At 47.2% G+C, this 23,485-nt stretch overlaps 1 protein-coding gene across 4 annotated transcripts in view; it reads left to right on the top strand.

The window, feature by feature from the left end:
- Positions 1 to 23,485, top strand: part of LOC135812031 (mucin-12-like) — an 88,698-nt gene that overhangs the window by 1,454 nt on the left and 63,759 nt on the right. Inside the window, exons 2-10 of one of the 4 annotated variants that reach the window (XM_065325334.1) lie at positions 1,509 to 2,522; positions 3,199 to 3,306; positions 7,444 to 7,551; positions 8,085 to 8,192; positions 10,713 to 10,820; positions 11,254 to 11,361; positions 13,722 to 13,829; positions 15,645 to 15,740; positions 21,844 to 22,908. The exons of 1 other annotated variant lie outside the window; for it this stretch is intronic. In XM_065325334.1, coding sequence (XP_065181406.1) covers positions 1,509 to 2,522; positions 3,199 to 3,306; positions 7,444 to 7,551; positions 8,085 to 8,192; positions 10,713 to 10,820; positions 11,254 to 11,361; positions 13,722 to 13,829; positions 15,645 to 15,740; positions 21,844 to 22,671 — 2,586 coding nt within the window. In that variant the 3' untranslated portion in view covers positions 22,672 to 22,908. Of the gene's footprint in view, positions 1 to 1,508; positions 2,523 to 3,198; positions 3,307 to 7,443; positions 7,552 to 8,084; positions 8,193 to 10,712; positions 10,821 to 11,253; positions 11,362 to 13,721; positions 13,830 to 15,644; positions 15,741 to 21,843; positions 22,909 to 23,485 lie in introns of those variants that run through there. 2 more of the 4 variants (XM_065325336.1, XM_065325332.1) reach the window with 2 other exon arrangements.

Genomic DNA, 23,485 nt, shown 5'->3' with positions numbered 1-23,485 from the left:
TGTGGATTCGTTTTCAGAAGGTGTGTCTTTGGAGGGTTACCGTCTCGAATTTTTTTAATTTGTCTCGAATTTTTCGATCCGGGACGGTAAACCGATAGAGAATTCCAAGACATTGAAAATGAGCTATCGATGGTGAGAATCGGCCAAGGATAACCGCTGTTCTACTTTTTTGAAGACATCAAGGTCGGCCGTGCGTCGCCGCGCGCACCAACAAAAACTGGCAGCCGTGCGCATATGTGCAAGTGCAACAAGAAAGGACGGAGGAGACAGCAAGCGTTCCAAGTGAAGAGTTTACCTTCGTGTTGATTCAAGGTAAGGACTCATGCCAGTCAGGGATCATACCAGTCATCTCTCATCATGGTCATGGCTAAGGGATTCATTTGTGGCCAGGAAACTCCCCACTTGCAGCGTGAAAGCTGCGAGGCCAAACAGAAAAGAGTGTGCCGAGTCGCGATCAGGAAATGCTGAGTTCCACTGACAACATTGGTTAGCTAGGCGCGGCAAATTCTTGTAGATGCCAGGACTCAAGTTCACCAGTACCTCACGGACATATCTTGGTCGACACCCACCAGCGGATTGAGAAAAATAACCAAGATGACCAATATGGTTTGGAGAAAGGACGTCTTCTCCGCGTGTCTTTCCCGACATCAAACAACAAGATTCGCTTCGGCACTGGTCCTTCGCTGTACAGAGTAGACCAGGGAGTCGTAAAATACCGGTATTTTACGACTAGACTGTATATCGCTGTACATCGATCAGCATGAACTCGGGTGCATAGCCGCTATGACTGCACAAACTCTGGCCTTGGCGGCATCGCCATGTTTTCAAAATGGTGGTCGACGCTGTTTGAATTTTGTATGGTCGTGGTGAGCCCTGAACTTGAAAGTCTTCATGCAGTAGGCATGGTTAGCATTTTACCGTTCACGCTTTTTTCGACGGTCGCCTGTACTGCTGTTTTTTGTGTGTGTAGACATGGCATTTTACCGTTCACGCGCTAGATCCAACGGTACTCGTACCCAACACCCAAAATACCGTCAGTTTCGCACTGTTTTGACGATAGAAAGCTCTGTTTATCGGGAGAACGAAACGGTAAGATTCCAACTGGGGTTGCGTCACTTGTCGATCGTTGCGTCAGGAGTCAGGACTCAGAAGCCGAACTGCTACCGTGTCTCGAAAACACGCGAAAGAACAGTAGACTCGCCCTCTACACGCCGACTGTCGAAAATAGCATGAACGGTAAAATGCTTACCATGTCTAGTGTATGAATTGTGTTGCTGTTACTGATGTATTGTACTTGACACGCCACTTTAAGAGCGTCCAAACACACATTGATGTACATTGAGTTTCTTGCAGAATGTCTGCCTGTGTGTGTATCTGTCTCTCTATCCGCTTACCTATTTTGCCTCTATGCATTTCTTTCTGTCGTCTGTCCCTCCGTTTGTCCCTCCGTCTGTCCCTCCATCTGTCTGTCCCTCTGTCTGCTATGTGTTTTTGATGGTGTTGTGCAGAGTCAGCCTGGCACTGCTGGTGCAGGGGTTACCAGGCAACTAGAGTCGATTTCCCAGCAGCTAAGCCAGCAAGCTACTTGCATTGCTGACATCACCGCACGCAGCTCTGCATTAGAGAACCAACTCAGCACCATAACACAGCGTCTTGTCGACAATCAGCTGGAAACCAACGCTATCCGTGGCCAACTGCAGACTACGAACCAGCAAGTGACTGGGATCCGTGGCCAACTGCAGACTACGAACCAGCAAGTCACTGTTGTCCGTGACTGCGTTGAGACTACGAGCCAACAAGTGACCGGGATCCATAACCGCCTGGGACACACGAGCCAGCGCGTGTCTGGAATATGCGAGCAGCTGCAGACTACGAGCCAGCAAGTGACCGGTATCCGTGGCCAACTGCAGACTACGAACCAGCAAGTGACTGGGATCCGTGGCCAACTGGAGACTACGAACCAGCAAGTCACTGTTGTCCGTGACTGTGTTGAGACTACGAGCCAACAAGTGACCGGGATCCATAACCGCCTGGGACACACGAGCCAGCGCGTGTCTGGAATATGCGAGCAGCTGCAGACTACGAGCCAGCAAGTGACCGGTATCCGTGGCCAACTGCAGACTACGAGCGAGCAAGTGACTGGGATCCATGACCGGCAGGAGACTATGCACCAACAAGTGACTGGGATCCATGACCAACAGGAGACTACGCACCAACAAGTGACTGGGATCCGTGACCGACTGGAGACTACTCACCAACAAGTGACTGGGATCCATGACCGACAGGAGACTACGCACCAACAAGTGACTGGGATCCTTAACCAACAGGTGACTACGAACCAGCATGTGACTGAGATCTGTGACCGACTGGAGACTACGACCGAACAAGTCACCAGTCTTCAAGGACATGTAGCAGGAGTTGCCAGTCAACAGACAGACCTACAGGCATCCATCAGTGAGCAGATAGATGAGACCAACAGACGTGTAAATGATCAGCTATCACAACTTCACTCCACAGTACAGGTAAGAATGTGTGAAGGCTATTGACTGCCGTCTGTTTTTTAACTCTTTTAAGTTATGACTCAAATGTGTGTGAAAGGAAGTGAAACATGAACATACATTGATTTGAGCAATTTTAATTTACATATGAAGCACCAATGCTTTTTCTCTGAAAGCACATACATCTGCGTTCATGACTATTATTAGGACACTACCTTCAACGGTATGCCATGTATAGGAGATTGCGAAGAATTGTTATGAGTGTTCCCAAGAATAATGGTTCTCTACTCCACAAGCAACTCATCCTGATCACAAAATTAAAACCTTCTGCCATTGCAATACATTACTTGAGGAGAGTATGCTGATCAGTTTCAATACCAGAACAAGGATGTTTCTACATTTGCAGATCATGCAAACTTGCATGAACCCCAGTGGTGGAGATGTTGACAATGTTGATTCTTTCTCACACTTCACATCAGCCATAACTAGTGCAGGGTTGGCTGCGGACAGCCATATTGCACACCCCACAGCCGACTGTCAGCTCTTACTCTGTGTGTGTGTGTGTGTGTGTATGTGTGTGTGTGTGTGTGTGTGTGTGTGTGTGTGTGTGTGTGTGTGTGTGTGTGTGTGTGTGTGTGTGTGCGTGTGCGTGTGTGGATGTAAATGTGTGTGTCTGCTTATGCTGTTCTATACATTCCAGGCTCAGGGAAGTGGCACTGCCTCTGGAGGGTCAGCAATGACCAGTGCTAGCAGAGGACAGACTTCTAGTGCGGCAACCGGAGCCACTAGGGCCACTCCAGTTTCTAGCGTAAGCAGATCTTGCTCACCCAATCTTGATCGGTGTTGGCAGAATACCACTGGTAATGTGTAAAATGCAAAAGTCATGCTTCGCCTCATCCTGCCCAGTGGGAAAAGAGATAAAAATGTAAATAAAAATCTGGTCCAGAGCTTGCTACTGTCGATGTTTGCAATCACTGGAGAGTGCATACGGGCATGAACTGATTTCCACAGATCTCTGTGTTTATCGACTCCCTTGTGTGTGATTCACAAACCGGAAATTAAAGATACTGGCTGGATTTGATCCATAAGAAATGTACACTACGCCAAGAGAGAGATAGAGATAGATAGAGAGCATGCTATTTAAAAACAGATATCTGGGCTGTATGATAGAGATATAGGAGAATATAGGTAAAACAGGTTTCTGGCCTGTGTCTATTACCATAATTCATGTAGAGTGTAGCAGTTCACACACATCTGTCCATGAATGGATACTCTCCGATGATTTTGACCAATGTTGGTAGTAGAGTATTGAAGCCGACATGATGCATCGTATTGCAGGTGCTAGAAAGTTGCAGAGTGTGTTGTCCGTTGAGGCAAGCCAACAATGCCCAGAATGGCTTCAGCTGACTGGGCCCTCCAAGTCGTTGTGTGTTTCGGAACCTGGTTGAGTGGCCATCGCACAGCTTGAAGAGTGCTTCTCAGTGTGGGACTGGTACGGCCATGAAGGCAGCGCCACATGAGCGACAGTACCTTCTGAACATGTAGCTTACGGATCCCGTAGACTGACATACGTTCTAGCAGGTCATGTGCTGCTTCAAAGTGCAGTTGACCAAAGAGTGCCTTTTCACCTCAGTTCTGCACAATTTGCCGACGATGAAGACCGGTTTGGGTCAGGGCTGTGCTGTAGGTGCTGCAGCCGTAGAGAAATATACAAGCAGAATGATACTCCGGAATTAGCCGATTCTGCTCTGCAACGTGAGACTATGTCTTGCTCTCCAAAGACAGGCAATCATTTGGGGGGGGGGGGAGGGGGGTGTAGGTGTGTTTTGGGAGAGGAGAGAGGAAGGAGGTGGGAGTGGGGGGGGGGGGGGATTGAATGGTGGTTCTGGGGTGGTATTTGCGTTGGTGAGCAGGCATGTGAATGTATGGATAGATTTACCATCACTGTGGATAAGAGTCATACTGTAGCTCAGTTGGTTAGAGCATTGCTCGCGAATAGCAAGGTCTCTGGTTCGGGTCCCGGTGGTGTGACGATGATTTTTTTCTTTATCTGGCTTGCAAGTGTTGAGTTTCGGAGAGAAAAGAGCAGTACGAAGCATGTGGCCTCTAATTTTCCAATAATACAAGTAATAATAATACTGATCCATTGAATAATAATAATGACCCGGGATGCTGCATAATACAAACACAAAACCAATAAAGCCACCCCCATAATAATTATTGGATGAAGGAAAAGCCATTCTTCATTCTGGTTGACGAGTCCGCTGACATATCCGTGATGGAGCAAGTGGCATTCGCTGTCCGTATTTGCCGCAACGAGACGAAAACGTACCACTATGTAACCAAGACGGTCAGCGCCCCGAATGCCAACAACATCTTCAGTGCGCTAGCTGAGGCATTTACGGAAGATGCCATACCGTGGGACAACGTGCTGTGCTTCTGCAGCGACGGGGCTAACGTCATGAGAGGCAGCAAAAACTCTGTAGCTGTAGTTGCTACAAATTCGTATACTTCATATTGGTGTACTGAAGTATGATGTATGTGCCTGGAATAGAATAAAGCAGCAAGTGTTACTGTAGAACGTTGCTACAAGACTACGGTTGCTGCATAATTGACATGGTTGTAGTGCGTGCGCTGGACAGTTAAAAATGTGTTCTGGGGCCCCAACAGCAAGCCATTTTCATTAAAAAAATTCACCAAAGCGGGGGCGCTGCCCCGTGCACCCCCGCCGGGGGATACCCCGGGACCCCCATCAGAGTTTTCTCCCTCCATCACTGATAATAGCACATTTCGCGTAGTGAAGCACTAAATAAAGAAATTCAGTGTTTTTTCCGCTTCTGTCTTGTGAGCATCACCAGCAAAGTGTAGTAGTTGCTGATACTGATTTCTCCTCAGGTGTCGAGCTGCACAGTTTCTTCCAGTCTGTCTTGTCCGCTGCTTGTTGTCGGCACCTGGAAAGGTCTTCCATGGTCTTCATTGGCACACCCAGCTTATTCAGCTGAGCGACCAGACTTGTGGCCAGTGTCAACCTTGGCCGTCCACGAGGTGCTTTGTTGCCCTTGTGAAAATAGCCGCTCATGGCTACTTGCGGTGGCGTGTCCGTGTCCATCCGTAGCACATTACCGGTCATTCGTAGTCGCCTACATGCGACTGTGTCTGATATAGGGTTGCTCTTGGTTCTGCGGTATAGGTCGTCGTTTGAGATTGTGTCTGGGTATCGTACTCCAAGTAATGATCGCATTTGACGCCGGTGGAATGCGTCTGCCTTGGCCATTGCTGTTGACGATAATCCCCAGGTCTCGCAATGGTACAGGAATGGCGGCAGTACGGTAGATAGCGATAAGGAGATATGGCTGAGCAAAATCTTGTTTCGTATTCACCAGCTATTATTCTTCACTCCCAGTACAGTGACTGGTTGGAAAACAATATACTGTAGAGGGAAATTTTGATATGGTAGTCAATGAGCAAGCTTGTATTGGTCACAGGTGTCTGCGTGTGTTTGTGTATGCACGTGCTGGTTGGTGGGTAGGCGTGGTTGTGTGTGAGTGTGTTAGTGGGTGTGGAGTTTTTCCATGAAGATACACCTACTCATAACAAGAGGGGAGTGATGTAGCAGGACAACACAGCAATGTGAAGAGTAGGGGCTTCCAGAAAGAACCTGTGCTTGTGAGGCAAGCCAACAACGCCAACCTGTGGTCTCCGTGTTACAGCAAGGTTGCGCAAAATGAGAGTTTACAGGTAGAGGAGTGAAGAAAACATGGAGAATGGATTGTTGTGAAGGAGACGACACAATGGAGCTAGAGGGGACTATTGTGAAAAGATGGCAGGGCAAAGATCTGTGGATGATCTGGGGTAGAGGATAGGAGCACTTAAATGCCAAGGAGAGTATGCATCCGGATATTTATTCCTAGAGAGAGTCAGTGGCCCAAAGCCAATGGCTACGGCGAAGTTAGTGATGAACACTTTCCTTGAAAGCTTGGAAGCTCTTGAGTAATGGCAATTTGGTGAATGGAGAAGCCGGGAGCGTGATCCTGGTGTCAATGATGCTGAAGGCAATTATGAGCAGTTGAGGGAGAGTGTTCGTAAATCGTACGGGTGACCATCGGTTTGTCGATACTTTGAGCTAAGGGCTTAGCAGGGGCATTGAGGCGATGTTAAGTGATGAGTACAGGGAACCTGGTAGGCACAGCAGCTTGTTCAGGAATGACAATGCTGCCACTGTCCACCTCGATGCTCTGCAGCAGCACGCTGGGCTCCAGAATGGGCAGGGCCCATCGCTGAACGCGCCTGAGGTGCTCGAGGTTGGTGAGAGCAGCTCCCATCCAGGAATGGGTAACATTCTCGAAAAGTGGTCTTACGAAGCCACGGAATACGGCAAGCTTGCATGAACTGTTCACGACTTGAGCTGCGTTTCACATCAGTCCAATGTGTGAGTACACCCTGACTCAACTGTCCGAAGATGGGTGCCAAAGCTGAGCACTGGGTCAAGTGGCATCAGGCCCACTCCAGCTTCTAGTGTAAGGAGATATTGCTGAACAACAGTCATATTGATTGGAATTCACCAGCTACTATACTAGACCTCCAGTACGGTCACTGGTTGGAAATACCAATATACTGTAGAAGGGAAAATAGCATGGTATTCAATGGGCAAGCCTGGATTAGTCACATTTGCATGCGTGTGTTCGCGTATTCGTGTGCTGGTTTGTGAGTTTGTGTGGGTGTATTTAGATGTGTTTGTTGGTATTTGGGTTGGTGTAAGCACTTGTGTGAGGTTTTGTCTTCATATGTTTCTCTGTGCTTTTCTCCGTCAAGGAAGGGGCAGTGACAATGGATGTGCATGTGTGTTGTTCGCATATGCAAATGTGCATGTGGATGCCTATGCTGTGTGTTGTGTGCATGGGTGGGTGTGTATGTGTATATGCTTATGTTGTTCTGTACTTTTCAGGCTCAAGGAGGTGGCAGTGTCTCTGCATGGCCAGCAGTGGCCAGTGCTAGCGAAAGACACACTTCTGGAGGGGAACATGAAGCCACCAGAACCACACCAGTTTCTAGTGTAAGGAGATATCGCTGAACAAAAATTCATGTTGTTTGCTATTCACCAGCTATTATACTAGATTCCCAGTTGCGTCGATGGGTGGAAAAACCAATATACATGTACTGTAGAGGGAAAAATAGCATGGTAGTCAATAAGCAAGCCTGAATTAGTCACACATGTGTATGTGTGTTCGCGTATGCACGTTCTGGTTGGTCTGATTGTGGGTGTTGGTTGGTCTGATTGTGGGTGTTGGTTGGTGTGTTTGTGGGTGTTGGTTGTGTGGAAACACATGTGTGTGTTTGTATCTTCATATTTTCTCTCAGTGCTTTTTACCGTCAATGAAGTGGCAATGACAATGGACGTGCATGTGTGTTGTTCGCATATGCAAATGTGCATGTGGATGCGTGTGCTGTGTGTTGTGTGCATGGGTGTGTGTGTGTATGTGTATATGTTTATGTTCTTCTCAATCTGCGGACAGCAAGCTGTTTCGTTCTTTTTGAACTCATCAGCGCAGCACAGAGGAAATGTTTATGTTCTTCTGTACTTTACAGGCTCAGGGAAGTGGCAGTGACTCTGGATGGTCAGCAATGGCCAGTGCTAGCGGAAGACAGACTTTTAGTCCAGAAAGCAGAGCCACCAGGACCACTCTAGCTCCTAGTGTAAGGACATATGGCTGAGTAAAATCTTGTTTGGTATTCACCAGCTATTGTTCTTCACTCCCAGTACAGTGACTGGTTGGGAAAAACAATGTACTGTAGAGGGAAATTGTTATATGGTAGTCAATGAGCAAGCCTGTATTGGTCACAGGTGTCTGCATATTTTTGTGTATGGACATGCTGGTTGGTGGGTAGGCGTGGTTGTGTGTGAGTGTGTTAGTGGGTGTGGAGTTTTTCCATGAAGACACAACCTACTCGTAAGAAGAGGGGAGAGATGTAGCAGGATAACACAGCAATGTGAAGAGTAGGGGCTTCCAGAAATAACCTGTGCTTGTGAGGCAAGCCAACAATGCCAACCTGTGGTCTCGGAGTTACAGCGAGGTTGCGCACAATGAGAGTTTACGTGTAGAGGAGTGAAGACAACATGGATAGTGGATTATTGTGAAGGAGAAGACAGCATGGAGCTAGAGGGGACTGTTGTTAAGGGTGTGGATGGGAGGGCAAAGAGGTGTAGATGATCAGGGCTGGAGGACAGGAGCACTGAAATGCCAGAGGGGGAGAATGCATCCTGATATTTGTTCCTAGAGGGAGTCAGTGTCCCAAAGTCAATGGCTACGGCGAAGATAGTGGTGCACACTTTCCTTGAAATATTGGAGGCTCTTGAGTAATGGCTATTAAAATAGTGAATAGAGAAGCCGGGAGCTTGTTCCTGGTGTCAATGATATTGGACGATTATGTTCGCTGAAAGCAATTGGGAGTAGTTGAGGGAGAGTGTTCGTAAATCATACGGGTTACCATCGGTTTGCCGACATTGCCTATTAATAAAGGACTTAGCAGGGGCGTTGATTCGATGATGAATCATGAGTAGAGGGGACCTGGCTGGCGCAGCAGCTTGTGCAGGAATGACAATGCTGCCACTGTCCGCCTTGCCTCGAGGCTCTTTAGCAGCACGCTGGGCCCCAGAATAGGCAGGGCCCATCGCTGAACGCGCCTGAGGTGCTCGAGGTTGGTGAGAGCAGCTCCCATCCAGGAACAGGTAACATACTCGAAAAGTGATCTTACCAAGCCACGGAATACGACAAGCTTGCATGGACTGTTAAGGATTCGAGCTGCGTTTCACAGCAGTGCAATTTGCGAGTTTGCCCCGCTGAACTGTCCGAAGATGGGTGCCAAAGCTGAGCACGAAGTCAAGTGTGATGCCCAGAAGCTTCAGTTGTTGCTGCTGATGGATAGCATCACCACCAAACATTGGAGCAGATGAGGGCCATGGCTGCAGATGGCTCAAATTTCACTCGCCACTTTAATCCCAAGGCATACAGGTTATGTAAGCTTGCAGGTTCTTCGCTTGGTTCATGGCGTCTGCACATGTTTGTATATAAGGGTACAGAGTGATGTCGTTGGCCAAACACTTTCCCTTGTCAGTTCTTGGTTTTAGGGAACCGTCAGCATCATTGACGTGCACAAGGAACAGAGATCGGCCCAGTGTACTGCCTTGTGGCATCCTTGCAGAGGTGGGAAACCAATTGGAGCTGTGGTGACAGATGGTCACTTGAATTGAGCAGTCTGTGAGGTAGTTCTTGGGTGTAGTACACACTTGGGTAGTAAAGTGTTATCTTCGTATCTTGCTCTGTGCTTTTTACTGGTAATAATAATAATAGAACAGTTCGCGTACAGCCTATGGGGCAGCAATTTAGTGCTAACCTTTCCGCTTCTGTCACTTTTAAGCTCTGCTACATGAAATGGTTGTGGAAAAGGAAAAGAAAAACCCGAGAGAAATGAAAGTGCACAACCGGATAGAAGTGTGTATGGAGATGGGTGTATATATGTACCCGCATTCGTGAGCTATTTTGCGTGCAGGGAATTTGCGTGCGCATGTGGGAAACGGAGTGCAAGCACCAATAGTTACTGAGCCGCCAAAAGGCAGCGGTTACTGCTTGAACGTTAGGAACGGAGTTACTGAGGGGAGCGGAAAAAATGCAGCAGCTACTGATGGAACATGGCACGCCACTGATTTTTTGTCAGTGACAGTGGCGTGGACCTCTTCCAAGTCCCCCACACTCTTCAATGGGATGTTCCTTTCTTGGAGATCCTTGATGACCGTGGTGGCGAGTGTTGTCTTGGGTCCACCATGGTGGCCGGTAGCATCTCGCTTCAGGTAGCATGTCATAGCTCTAAAAGCAGGTGCATTGGGATCCATCCGAAGGGAGTGCCCCAGCATTTGCGTTCAGTGGCGCTTTCCAACTGCAGATATCGGTTCAGAGCTGCACCTCTTGTAAAAGGCATCATTTGTTATAATTTTATGATCTGGGTGACGAAGTCCAAGAATCCTGCCGAGCTGTTTCCTGTGGAATACGTCCAGGGATGCCGGGTTGCCCTCCTTTTCACCGTCAATGAAGTGGCAATGATAATGGACGTCCATGTTAGTTGTGCGCATATGCAAATGTACATGTGGATGCGTGTGCTGTGTGTTGTGTTAATGGGTGTGTGTATGTGTATATGCTTATGTTGTTCTGTACTTTGCAGGCTCTGGGAGGTGGCAGTGACTCTGGGCAATCAGCAATGGCCAGTGCTGGCGAAAGACAAACTTCTAGAGGGGGAACCGGAGCCACCAGAACCACCCCAGCTTCTAGTGTAAGGAGATATCGCTGAGCAAAAATTCATATTGTTTGTTATTCACCAGCTATTATACTTGACTCCCAGTGGCATTGATGGGTGGAAAAACCAATATACATGTACTGTAGAGGGAAAAATAGCATGGTAGTCAATAAGCAAGCCTGAATTAGTCACACATGTGTATGTGTGTTCGCGTATGCACGTTCTGGTTGGTCTGATTGTGGGTGTTGGTTGGTCTGATTGTGGGTGTTGGTTGTGTGGAAACACATGTGTGAGGTTTTCTCTTCATATTTTCTCTCAGTGCTTTTTACCGTCAATGAAGTGGCAATGACACTGGACGTGCATGTGTGTTGTTCGCATATGCAAATGTGCATGTGGATGCGTGTGCTGTGTGTTGTGTGCATGGGTGTGAGTGTATGTGTATATGTTTATGTTCTTCTGTACTTTACAGGCTCAGGGAAGTGGCAGTGACTCTGGATGGTCAGCAATGGCCAGTGCTAGCAGAATTCAGTCTTCTATTGCAGAAAGCAGAGCCACCAGGACCACTCCAGCTCCTAGTGTAAGGACATATGGCTGAGTAAAATATTGTTTGGTATCCACCAGCTGTTATCCTTCACTCCCAGTACGGGGACTGGTTGGAAAAACAATGTACTGTAGAGGGAAATTTTGATTTGGTAGTCAATAAACAAGCCTGTATTGGTCACAGGTGTCTGCATATGTTTGTGTATGGACGTGCTGGTTGGTGGGTAGGCGTGGTTGTGTGTGAGTGTGTTAGTGGGTGTGGAGTTTTTTCATGAAGATACAACCTACTCATAACAAGAGGGGGGTGATGTAGCAGTACAACACGGCAATGTGAAGAGTATGGGCTTCCAGAAAGAACCTGTGCTTGTGAGGCAAGCCAACAACGCCAACCTGTGGTCTCGGCGTTACAGCGAGGTTGCGCACAATGAGAGTTTACGGGTAGAGAAGTGAAGACAAAATGGAGAGTGGATTATTGTGAAGAAGAAGACAGAATTGAGCTAGAGGGGATTTTTGTGAAAGGTGAGGACGGGAGGGCAAAGATGTATGGATGGTCAGTGAATAGAGAAGCTGCGAGCATGTTCCTGGTGTCAATGATGTTGGACGACTAAGTATCTGAAGGCAATTGGGAGTAGTTGAGGGAGAGTGTTTGTAAATCGTATGGGTTACCATCGGTTTGCTGACATTGCCTTTGACTTAAAGGGGAAGCTAAGCTAAGGCTAAAATCAAGATTTCACCAGTTGTAGTCTTCGGGATGCTGAGTCGAATGGTCTTGGTTCGAGGAGGGGCTGGGACGCTCCCTTCCTACTTGAATCCCAATCGAACTCGCGCACTTCCACCGAAACTGGGTGACTGCGCCCTACTAGATGGGGATTTGTAAGCAAAATGTCACTAAAAGCGCTATTTCTTTCTTATAAAAGCACGGATGACCGCAATTGGTCCATATGTTGTAGTCGTTTGGACGTTGAGTCAACTGGTTTTGGTCCGAAAAGGCTGCGATGCAGCGTTTGGTCCTTATTCCCAATCGAACATGCTTGAACAAGCGATCACGTGCTCCTGCGTACACCAGTTACCTGGTCACCGTGCCTGCAGGGTACAACTTACAGCCTGTTTGACCTTTTTTGGCTGCAGTCCTCTCACTCGAGTTGAACTCGAGTTGAACTTTGGTGTGAAAGTTGTCGCCTGCTGGCGCTGTGCCCAGATGACTTTGGCACGCAGGAGCACGTGACCGCTTGTTCAACCATGTTCGATGGGGAATAAAGGAGGAACGCTACATCGCAGTTTCTCGGACGAAAACCAGTCGACTCAGCGTCCAAAAGACTACAACATATGGGCCAATCGCGGTCGTCCGTGCCTTTATAAGAACGAAATGGCGCTTTTAGTGACATTTTGCATACAAATCCCCATCTAGTAGGGCACAGTCACCCAGTTTCGATGGAAGTGCGCGAGTTCGATTGGGATTAAAGTAGGAAGGGAGCGTCTCAGCTTCCTCGGACTACGACCATTCGACTCAGCACCGCGAAGACAACTGGTGAAATTTTGATTTTAGCCTTAACTTCCCCTTTAAGGGCTTTAAGGGCTTAGCAGGGGCATTAAGGCAATAATGAATCATGAGTAGAGGGGACCTGGTAGGCACAGCAGCTTGTGCAGGAATGACAATGCTGCTACTGTCCGCCTTGCTTGGAGGCTCTGCAGCAGCACGCTGGGCCCCAGAATGGGCAGGGCCCATCGCAGAACGCTCCCGAGGTGCTCGAGGTTGGTGGGAGCAGCTTGCATCCAGGAACAAGTAGCCTACTCGAAAAGAGGTCTTACGAAGCCACGGAATACATCAAGCTTGCATGGACTGTTCAGGACTCGAGCTGCGTTGCACAGCAGTTCAATGTGTGAGTTCGCCCCGCTCAACTGTCCGAAGATGGGCACCAAAGCTGAGCGCGGAGTCAAGTGGCATCAAGCCCATTCCAGCTTCTAGTGTAAGGAGATATTGCTGAACAACAGTAATACTGATTCGTGTTCACCAGCTACTATACAAGACCTCCAGTACGGTCACTGGTTGGAAATACCAATATACTGCAGAAGGGAAAATAGCCTGGTAGTCAATGGGCAAGCCTGGATTAGTCGCATTTGCATGCGTATGTTCGAGTATGCGCGTGCTGGTTTTGGAGATTGTGTGGGTGTATTTAGATGTGTTTGTTGGTATTTGGGTTGGTGTAAGCACTTGTGTGAGAGGTTTTGTCTTCATATGTTTCTCTGTGCTTTTCACCGTCAATGAAGTGACAATGACAATGGACGTCCATGTGTGTTGTGCGCATATGCAACTGTGCATGTGGATGCGTGTGCTGTGTGTTGTGTGCATGGGTGGGTGTGTATGTGTATATGCTTTTGTTGTTCTGTACTTTTCAGGCTGAGGGAAGTGGCATTGACTCTGGGCGATCAGCAATAGGCAGTTTTTTCGCAAGACAAACTTCTAGAGGGGAAACCGGAGCCACCAGAACCACCCCAGCTTCTAGTGTAAGGAGATACCGCTGAACGAAATATCGAGTAGGCTTGGATGGCGAGCCAATGATTTATTTATAGTAAATAAAAGGACCAGGGAACTGCGAGTTACGCTATAATGTCCACTAACACAACTGGTTGTAGATCTTCAGTTCTTTCGGTCAGTTTTGTGCAATGTTATCGCATGAGCTGATTGTCAAGTAACTGGTGGTGTTAGTGGACATTAGCCCCGTAATTGTACTTGTAGACATCATTGCCGATGATAGGACAGTAAATGTCACGAGGTCACATACAGTTACACTGCTTGGTTAAACTCACATCTAGTCTTCAGGGCTGGTGCAGGTAGGATTGTATTAAGGTGATACAGACGGCCTGGGAGTGTGTACCCCGGCAACTACAAGTAATACTGGCTAACTAGTGCTTGCCAGAACAGCCAATCCACAAGCAAGGATCAAGAGAAATACCTGTAGAAGAAATCAATACTGTATAAGTCATGGAATCTTGTTCATTACTGTTTGTGCTTGTCGGTGTGTGGGTGTATGTGGGTGTATGTGGGTGTATGTGGGTGTGGGTGGGTGTATGGGGGGGGGGGGGGTATTTGGATGCGGGTGGGTGTATGTTTGTTCCAATCGAGAGGTTGCGGGTTCGAATCCTGACGACTATGGCCACAAACGTCTATCTTTTCCTTCTCAGACTCCTCCTGACTTTTCGTTCCTTCTCCCGGGTGGTTATCAACAGCCAGTGCATGCCGGAATATGTGGCGCAATGTGTGTGTGTGGAAAAAATTAAAATTGACCAAAAGGAAGGGATTCACTGGCCAGAAAAAAAACCACTCTGGACCATAGCTGTGTGTTGTAGACCAGGCTGAATAGTGGCGGTCAATTCATCAGCCTTGAAAGCTGTTGAATGGTGCAATCCCAGCACAAGTTGCAATAGCTTCTGCTGTAGCATCGCTTTCATCGCCTCTGGCGATGGGCGTCTAAAAGGTCAAGGCAGAGCCGCCAAGTTCTTTGTTCTTTGGTCGGGAGATCTCCCTCCAAGGGTGATAGCCAGGCGGGAGGTCGGGCGGGAGGTTTTTTTCATCTATTTTCTCCGTAAACGAAAGTTTACTGAACTGGTTTGCGTACAAACTGTCATTAAATTAGTCACGGTTGCTTTCTTGGCTTTCCGCGGCATGCCATGAAAGAAATACGATGACCCTGGATTCTTTAGGAGTAGATTGTCCATCGCCACTGTGGAGTATTATGCAGCTTGAAAGCCTTGACCAACGGCATCATCAAAGTTCAGCGGAGTGTAATCAAAGAAGCGAAGAAAGGCTGAAAGAGCTGAAAAAATGACTCGAGAGAGAGAGATGACGACTCGAGTGCAAAATATATTTGGTTGGAGGTTGCGGGTTCAATTCCCGACGATTATGGTCGCACACGTCTTTCTTCTCTTTCTCATTCTCCTAGCTCTTCTTTCATTTTCCTGGGTGGTTACCAACAGCGAGTGTATGCCGGAATATGTGGTGTGGTGTGTGTGTAAAAAAATAATAATAATAAAATGAAAAATAGGGATTCACTGGCCAGAAAAAGCAACTTCAATCAGCTGTGTGGTGGGTACCAGGCTAAAATTAGTGGCGATCAATTCATCAGCCTTGCAAGCTGTTGAATGGTGTAATCCCAACACAAGTTCCTATGTCTAACATAGCTGTTCGCTATCATCGCTTCCGCGATGGGCAGGTCTGAGGTCTGAGGTGTGTGTGCGTGTGTATGTGTGTGTGTGTGTGTGTGTATTTGTGTATGTTGGTTACCTGTCACTATTCATGTTCTGCCCTGTTGACATGTGTAGGTTGGTGACAGTTCTAGACAGTACTCTGCAGCACCCGCCCCACGTTCTCTGACTCTCACACCGGACAAGACTCGGCGCATCACAAGGGGGAGAAAGGTACGTTATAACGTGTTTGGAATTTTTCTCTTCCTCTGTCGCACCACATATACTGGCACACACAGAGACATAGACGGCAATAGCGGCAACACACAAAGTGAAGGGAAGTTGGCCGTAGCCAGATGGGACCCGAGTGAGGTATGGAAGCAAGGACTGAGAACAGAGTGTCTCAGATAGAATAGGCATGCCAGCGGATAGCAGAAATAGGCCACGATGCAGAATCACTTGGGACCGTCAGATTAATTTTCCTGGACCGATCCAGCCGGGGAAAAAACCCTCGCACCGACGGACGCAGTAGTGAGGGAAAAAAAACGGGTGTAAATTCCCAGTGTCGATTAGGCATCATGTAGGCGTGGCAAGCACATCACGGCAAAAAGTGATAAAAAGCAATGATAGGATGCGCAGAAATGAAGGGTGGGAGGGCAGGGACACTGGTGAGACTCAAAACTGACTGAAGAAGTCAGAAAAAGCAATGATAGGATGCACAGAAATGAAGGGTGGGAGGGCAGGGACACTGGTGAGACTCAAAACTGACTGAAGAAGTCAGAAAAAGCAATGATAGGATGCACAGAAATGAAGGGTGGGAGGGCAGGGACACTGGTGAGACTCAAAACTGACTGAAGAAGTCAGAAAAAGCAATGATAGGATGCACAGAAATGAAGGGTGGGAGGGCAGGGACACTGGTGAGACTCAAAACTGACTGAAGAAGTCAGAAAAAGCAATGATAGGATGCACAGAAATAAAGGGTGGGAGGGCGGGGACACTGGTGAGACTCAAAAGTGACTGAAGAAGTCAGAAAAAGCAATGATAGGATGCACAGAAATAAAGGGTGGGAGGGCGGGGACACTGGTGAGACTCAAAACTGACTGAAGAAGTCAGAAAAAGCAATGATAGGATGCACAGAAATGAAGGGTGGGAGGGCAGGGACACTGGTGAGACTCAAAACTGACTGAAGAAGTCAGAAAAAGCAATGATAGGATGCACAGGAATGAAGGGTGGGAGGGCAGGGACACTGGTGAGACTCAAAACTGACTGAAGAAGTCAGAAAAAGCAATGATAGGATACACAGGAATGAAGGGTGGGAGGGCAGGGACACTGGTGAGACTCAAAACTGACTGAAGAAGTCAGAAAAAGCAATGATAGGATGCACAGGAATGAAGGGTGGGAGGGCAGGGACACTGGTGAGACTCAAAACTGACTGAAGAAGTCAGAAAAAGCAATGATAGGATACACAGGAATGAAGGGTGGGAGGGCAGGGACACTGGTGAGACTCAAAACTGACTGAAGAAGTCAGAAAAAGCAATGATAGGATGCACAGGAATGAAGGGTGGGAGGGCAGGGACACTGGTGAGACTCAAAACTGACTGAAGAAGTCAGAAAAAGCAATGATAGGATACACAGGAATGAAGGGTGGGAGGGCAGGGACACTGGTGAGACTCAAAACTGACTGAAGAAGTCAGAAAAAGCAATGATAGGATACACAGGAATGAAGGGTGGGAGGGCAGGGACACTGGTGAGACTCAAAACTGACTGAAGAAATCAGCAAAGAAACGACAATAGAGAACACACCATATGCCATATTTGCAACTGAAAATGGTTCGCGAGAAATCATCTCTCGCCTATCTCGCTGCCCTCGGCCGGCGAGAAATACAACTTCCCCCTGATTTTACTATGTGGATCAGGGCCTCTCTCAGTATAGCGGATCCGGCTAGTTATTAAACCCTGCTAGTGGATAGAAAACTGAAACACCCTGCCGACGCGTGGTCTATGCCACTGTGTTTAGATACGTTTACAACATATTTCGTTAGTAATTAATATTCGTATTATCAAAACAACCACTGGTCCATGTCCCTGGCGCCTCGAACTTTCATTGCCAGATAATAATGTCCAAGGAGGAACCAGATCAAAATCAAGATGATCAAGGAAAAAGACAAAGCACACTATATATATGGACACAAAACAACGGAGGCGAAAGGCTGTGCAGCACATATTCTGTCTGTGTATTTTTTTAAATATCCGATCCTTGGAATACTAAGAACAGCCATCTTGGGGATTTTCGAATATATTTTATAACGAGTTTAAGTTTTTCGTCGACCATCACACCACAACTGCGCTCTCCAGCTGACGTCGACACGTTGCCACAGTACACCATTAGCAAGCGACACAGCAGTTGGTAATAAGTTCCTTCATGCAGTTGTTTCGAGTTATTAGACACCCTTAGCAAAAAACCGTGATGTGACTTTACTGCCGTAAGTAGAAAAATACACAGGTTTGGGTTCGACCTTTAGCAAGACGCATGCTATTAATTTTTTAGTACACTGTTGCCATGAGAATAGCTTTTCTTTCGTGTGGTACAACCATTTATGGCACCTTATACACGATACAAGGTGAAATGGGTACGCATTACGCTATATTTGGCCGAAACACGTACTTCCTCCGTTAACAAAAACTTCGTGATGGATTTTGATGGATATGAAAACGCTTAGAACAGGTCAAGAACAGTTTGTATCGACTGCAAACCACTGGACGAAGGTGATTCAGCTTATGTCCAGCGTCTTTACAAGAGAAACTGTTGGCGGAATGAGCAGAGAGTTCAGTTTGCGTCGCTTTCGCTTGACTCATTTTTGACCCTGCGTCGCTGTCGTCATCTGCTGCACGCGAGTCGTCATCTCTCTCGAATCGTTGTTCAGCTCGTTTCAGCCTTGGCTCGGCTTCTTTGATCACACTCCGCTGACCTTGATGTCACGGTCATTGAAGTAAGTTGGCTTTCAAGCTGCGTGATCCGCCGCGATGGCGATTCCTCGTTTCCACCAGGGAGTCGTAAAAATATTTTACGACTCCCTGGTTTCATCTTCGCTCTCCAGAACTCCGCGAAACGAGGAGTAAAGGCACAGCCAAACCGATTCAATATTCTCTGATGGATACCCCTGCCAGCACTGAACGGCAGCGGCTAGCAAGTCCAGTCGACTTTCTTTAGCCACGAGACTTGCATCGGACTGCAGACTTCAGAAAGAATACATGGTTATCAGCATTCGAATCTGGGCTTTGCGCAGGTTGAACAAGAACTTGAGCTCAGAATTATTTTCATTGAGCCGTGCGATCGGAGCAGCTCCTTGTTCACTCGCTCATTGTGTGGACTCGCTGCTCCGTTTGATCACTCTTTATCACTATCCAAATTACTCAGTGCTAGAGTAGTAGAGAGACTTAGCAACGCAATATCCCCTCAGAGAAGTGGTATTTCAGTTTCGCTCGCCATAACTGTCATCACCTATGTTTCCACAGCGCAACCATCGATTCCGCTCGGCTTGTTGTGAAAGGTCGCTTTCCTTGAATCGTACCTCTTTCATGGCCCGCCAGGGAAGACCAAGAAAGTGATTGCGACTCATTTCACGGCAGTTTGTGCGCAAACCAGCCCCTCAAAATCCATCACGAAGTTTTCGTTAACGGAGGAAGGACTGTTTGTCACAACGATAAATCAGGCCCAATTACGTTTTTTACGCTGCAGCTTCAACGCTATAAGGGTGATCAAGGTACGAGTACCGTAAAAAAATAGCATTACCGTTGTTTGCTAAGGGTGTCTTGTATAACTCACGTCACTGAAAGTAGATATTCCAGGGTCGGCGACTGGTCCGGGAAGTCCAGCAACTACCGGACCAATGTTAGGGCAACAAAAGATCAAGAGGTGCCTGCACAGGAGAGGACTTGAAACGTCGACTCCAGTGCATGAGATCAGTCCGAGAAACAGGTGATGAAAGAAAAAGAGTGCTGGTGGTTTTTCGATTCATGCGTATAGTGGTCAGCGGTGCATGTATAGAGCCAACTTGTACGTTATTCTCTACAGAAGATGACGCAGCTACTCGAGCTCTAGAGCCTTGGGCTTACGAGGAGAAAGTTTTTTTCCTTCCGAAAATATAGTTGCATCTAAATGGAATATTTTGAAGCATATTTGTGTAAGCTCTGTACGGTGCAATTTCTCTATTTAGCACATGGAAAAGTACTCACTTTTGTTTTGTTTGTAAGCAATTTAATTATCGAGAGTCTGCCAGGGCTCAACATGAGGTGCCTGCTCTGCAAATTGCATGAGGCATGCTACTTTAGCTGTGTACATGTTGTACTCGTAGATCTACACGCTAACATTTTCCCCGTAGCTATGCAGAAGACGTTACTTCAGTAACATGTGGCGCTAGCCAGGGTCCACACAGTTTTAATTTCGTGTTTATTTGTTTGTGTCACGCCTGGCGCTATCTCGTATCTGTCCCGTACCGTACCGTACCATCAAAGACAGCTGGCCACAAACAGCTGGCCACAATATTCAAATAGGAATTTCAAATGCAAGATCATATCATGAAGTAACTTGGAAGAATGAGTACTCATGAATGCGAAGTGTATCGGGGGAATGCATGTAGGGCGATAGTGCGGGTTCGAATCCCAGGTTATGCCTTGAAAAAATAGGAGAATTGAAAAATTTATAACATCCCTATGCTTTTTTGCCTAGGTCATCAAGGTGGTAGACGGTGTCATATTACCCTCGACCGTACCGTACCATACCATCAAAGACGGCTGGCAACAAACAGCTGGCCACAATATTCAAATAGGCCTTTCAAATTCAAGATCATAACGTGAAGCAACTTGGAAGAATTATGTATGTATGCGAAGTGTATCGGGGGATGCATGCAGGGCGATAGTGCGGGTTCGAATCCCAGGTTATGTCTTGAAAATTAGGAGAAATGAAAATTTTATAACATCCCTATGCTTCTTTTGGCCTAGGTCATGAAGGCAAAAAAGCATAGGGGGTGTTTGTTTTTGATCTACAGGCTTGGGTAGAAACTACCTTTTTCGGTAGACGTGTTCCTTTTTTGAATAAAAACTTCTACTCAAAAGGGTAGATTCTACTTTCCTCTACCGGCTCTACCAGGAAAAAGTTGGTAGAATCCGGTAGAAGTTGGTAGAGCTACGGGATTTCCAGCAAGATCAAGGATTTGTACACAACTCGATCCAAAAAAGGAACATTTCGCGTGCACGTAGTATAAGCTACTAAATCTGGTAGAACAGCGTTCGTACACTTGCCACTGCCATCTACCTCTATTGGTAGAGTGACTGTTGTCGTCACTCGTCTGTTCTGTAAATGTTTCAAGACAGCCTCTTGAATGATTCTCGTTTTGACCTTACCTTGTCTGTTTTCCTCTGAGTCACGTTGGTGCGAATGCGCACGTGGAGATGTTCCAGCCTACAGCCATGTCGTCTGTTCCGTTATAATGTGTGCCCATGCTATTGTTCTACTGACACTGATAATTCTCTCCTTCTGTCTAGTCACGTTCTACTCCCGCTTCTCCGTCTCTCTTCTATTCTGTTTCTGCTTCGAACTTGTAGTTGTTTGAGCTGCTCTCATGATAATTCATTTGTATTTTTGAAACCCTTTGTACCCGCAATCACGCGATTGTACAACTGCGCTGTGCTGTATGACTGAGCTATGACTATGACTATGAGTCATGCTCGCACTATGATGCCTTTTGTGTCACGTTTACATGTATGTCGTGGCGCAAGTGCGCTGTGCCTTTCCTGGCCCTTTTCTGCTTCCTTTTGCAGTTTTGGTTTTAGAGTTATGCCGGTTATGGTTGAAGTGTGTTTGCAAGGAGAAATCCAGAACGTTTAGTGATGGTGTGTTGTCCAATTGCGTTCGGAGAGTGTGCCTGTGCACGTGTATCGGATTTGAATTCTTGCCTGTAACAGTGACTCTACTCTACCAGGAAGCTAAAAACGAACGCAGCCATAGCGTAGGGCCCTCAGCTTCCAAGCTCTCTCGTTATAGAGTTTTGGGCCTGGGCAGTGCATAAAGACACTGCAATGCATGTATACATGCACGGTATCTGATGTGTGTATCTGTGTGTGTGTGTGTGTGTGTGTGTGTGTGTGTGTGTGTGTGTGTGTGTGTGTGTGTGTGTGTGTGTGTGTGTGTATGTGTATCTGTGTGTGTGTGTGTGTGTGTATGTGTATCTGTGTGTGTGTGTGTGTGTGTGTGTGTGTGTGTGTGTGTGTGTATCTGTGTGTGTGTGTGTGTGTGCGTGCGTGCGTGCGTGCGTGCGTGCGTGTGTGTGTTCTCCAGTGGATCAAAGCAGAATCCAGTCGTGGTCAATCTCCAAAACTCATCATCCACGAGAACACTCTCCTTGCTGTCTGGTTGGATGAAGGTTGCGCCATTACAAGAATCCAGCAGACTACAGACGTACGTCACTGGACTGACCTTCCTCTTCCACGTCATGGTGGTTCGTTCGAATACCCATCCCTTGCAAGCAATGGTCAGGTTTTGTACATGTATTGTCATGACAACCAAGATCAACCTGTTCTACTGCAGTACAAGCAGCGTGATATGCAGTGGGTGAAAGTAGCAGATGTGCCGTATGATGTGCACCGTGGCTGTGTTCTTCTTGCTACTGACACTAGTGTTAGTCTTCTAGGTGGCATCTCCCCCAGTTCAGTTATAGGCGGCTGTGTTAGCTGTTGCACACTTCTTGACAAGCGCTGGAAATCCTCTGCTGTTCCCTCATATTCACTACCTGCTCTTCCATGTGGCTGTGCGTATGCCTCACTTGTCGCCTGTCATGGTTCACTGTACATCATTGGTGGTCACACTGGGTGTTTCCTCCAGTACACTGATGCTGGTCATTGGCAAGAGGTTGTTGAACCACTTGGTGTAGACCTGCACAACAGCCTGGCATGTTCACTGTCTGATGATAGTCTAGTCATTGTCCGTTTTGATTCAGCCTCAAGGCATGTTACATGTATTGTGTACAATGTACGTACACAATGCGTCTATGAGTTGCCCAGTGTACAGGATGTATGGTGTAATGCATCATCACTAGCACTACTCAATGGAGTAGTGGTGCTCAGTACACGAGATGGCCACCTCTACACGCTGAATATGAACATTTGAGTAGGATATAGGCGGCACTGAAATACTGCTTTGCCATCTTTGCCATCTTTAACTTCTGTACTTGATATTTTTAATTAACTGATGTTTGTTTGATGTAACTTGGTGTTTTCCTTCCAGATTTTCTCTACTTTGCTCTGTAGCACATGTATTGTATTATTATTATTATTATTCCCGTAGCTATGCAGAAGACGTTACTTCAGTAACGTCTGGCGCTAGCCAGGGTCCACACAGCTCTAATTTGGTGTTTGTTTGTTTGTGTGTTTGTGTCACGCCTGGCGCTATCCCGTATCTGTCCCGTACCGTACCGTACCATCAAACACAGCTGGCCACATACAGCTGGCCGCAATATTCAAATAGGGCTTTCAAACGCAAGATCATTATCCATATAAAACCGCTCTGTGAGCGGTTCTGAAAAACCTTTACTGGTACTGCCCTGTCGCAAAAGTAAGAAATTAGAACTGGCCCATTGTCCACCCAAATGCGAACTGATCCACCTAAATCGCGAATGACGGGACCTGAACGCACCAGTAGCACGAGGTCGGGAGGGCACAAGACAGCAACTTTATCATAGGGTAACACAACCTACCGCTAGTACAGTACATGGCCTATGGTCCGGACCAACGTCCCCATCTGCATCCACGTCCACAGGTAGGAACCTCGTGCTACTGGTGCGTTCGGGTCCCGTCATTCGCGATTTAGGTGGATCAGTTCGCATTTGGGGGGACAATGGGCCAGTTCTAATTTCTTACTTTTACGACAGGGCAGTACCAGTAAAGGTTTTTCAGAACCGCTCACAGAGCGGTTTTATATGGAT

The sequence above is a fragment of the Sycon ciliatum genome, chromosome 3, assembly GCF_964019385.1.
Source record: "Sycon ciliatum chromosome 3, ocSycCili1.1, whole genome shotgun sequence".
NCBI lineage: Eukaryota > Metazoa > Porifera > Calcarea > Leucosolenida > Sycettidae > Sycon > Sycon ciliatum.
Note: the sequence above shows the minus strand (reverse complement) of the source record. Positions and strands in the feature narration are given on the sequence as shown.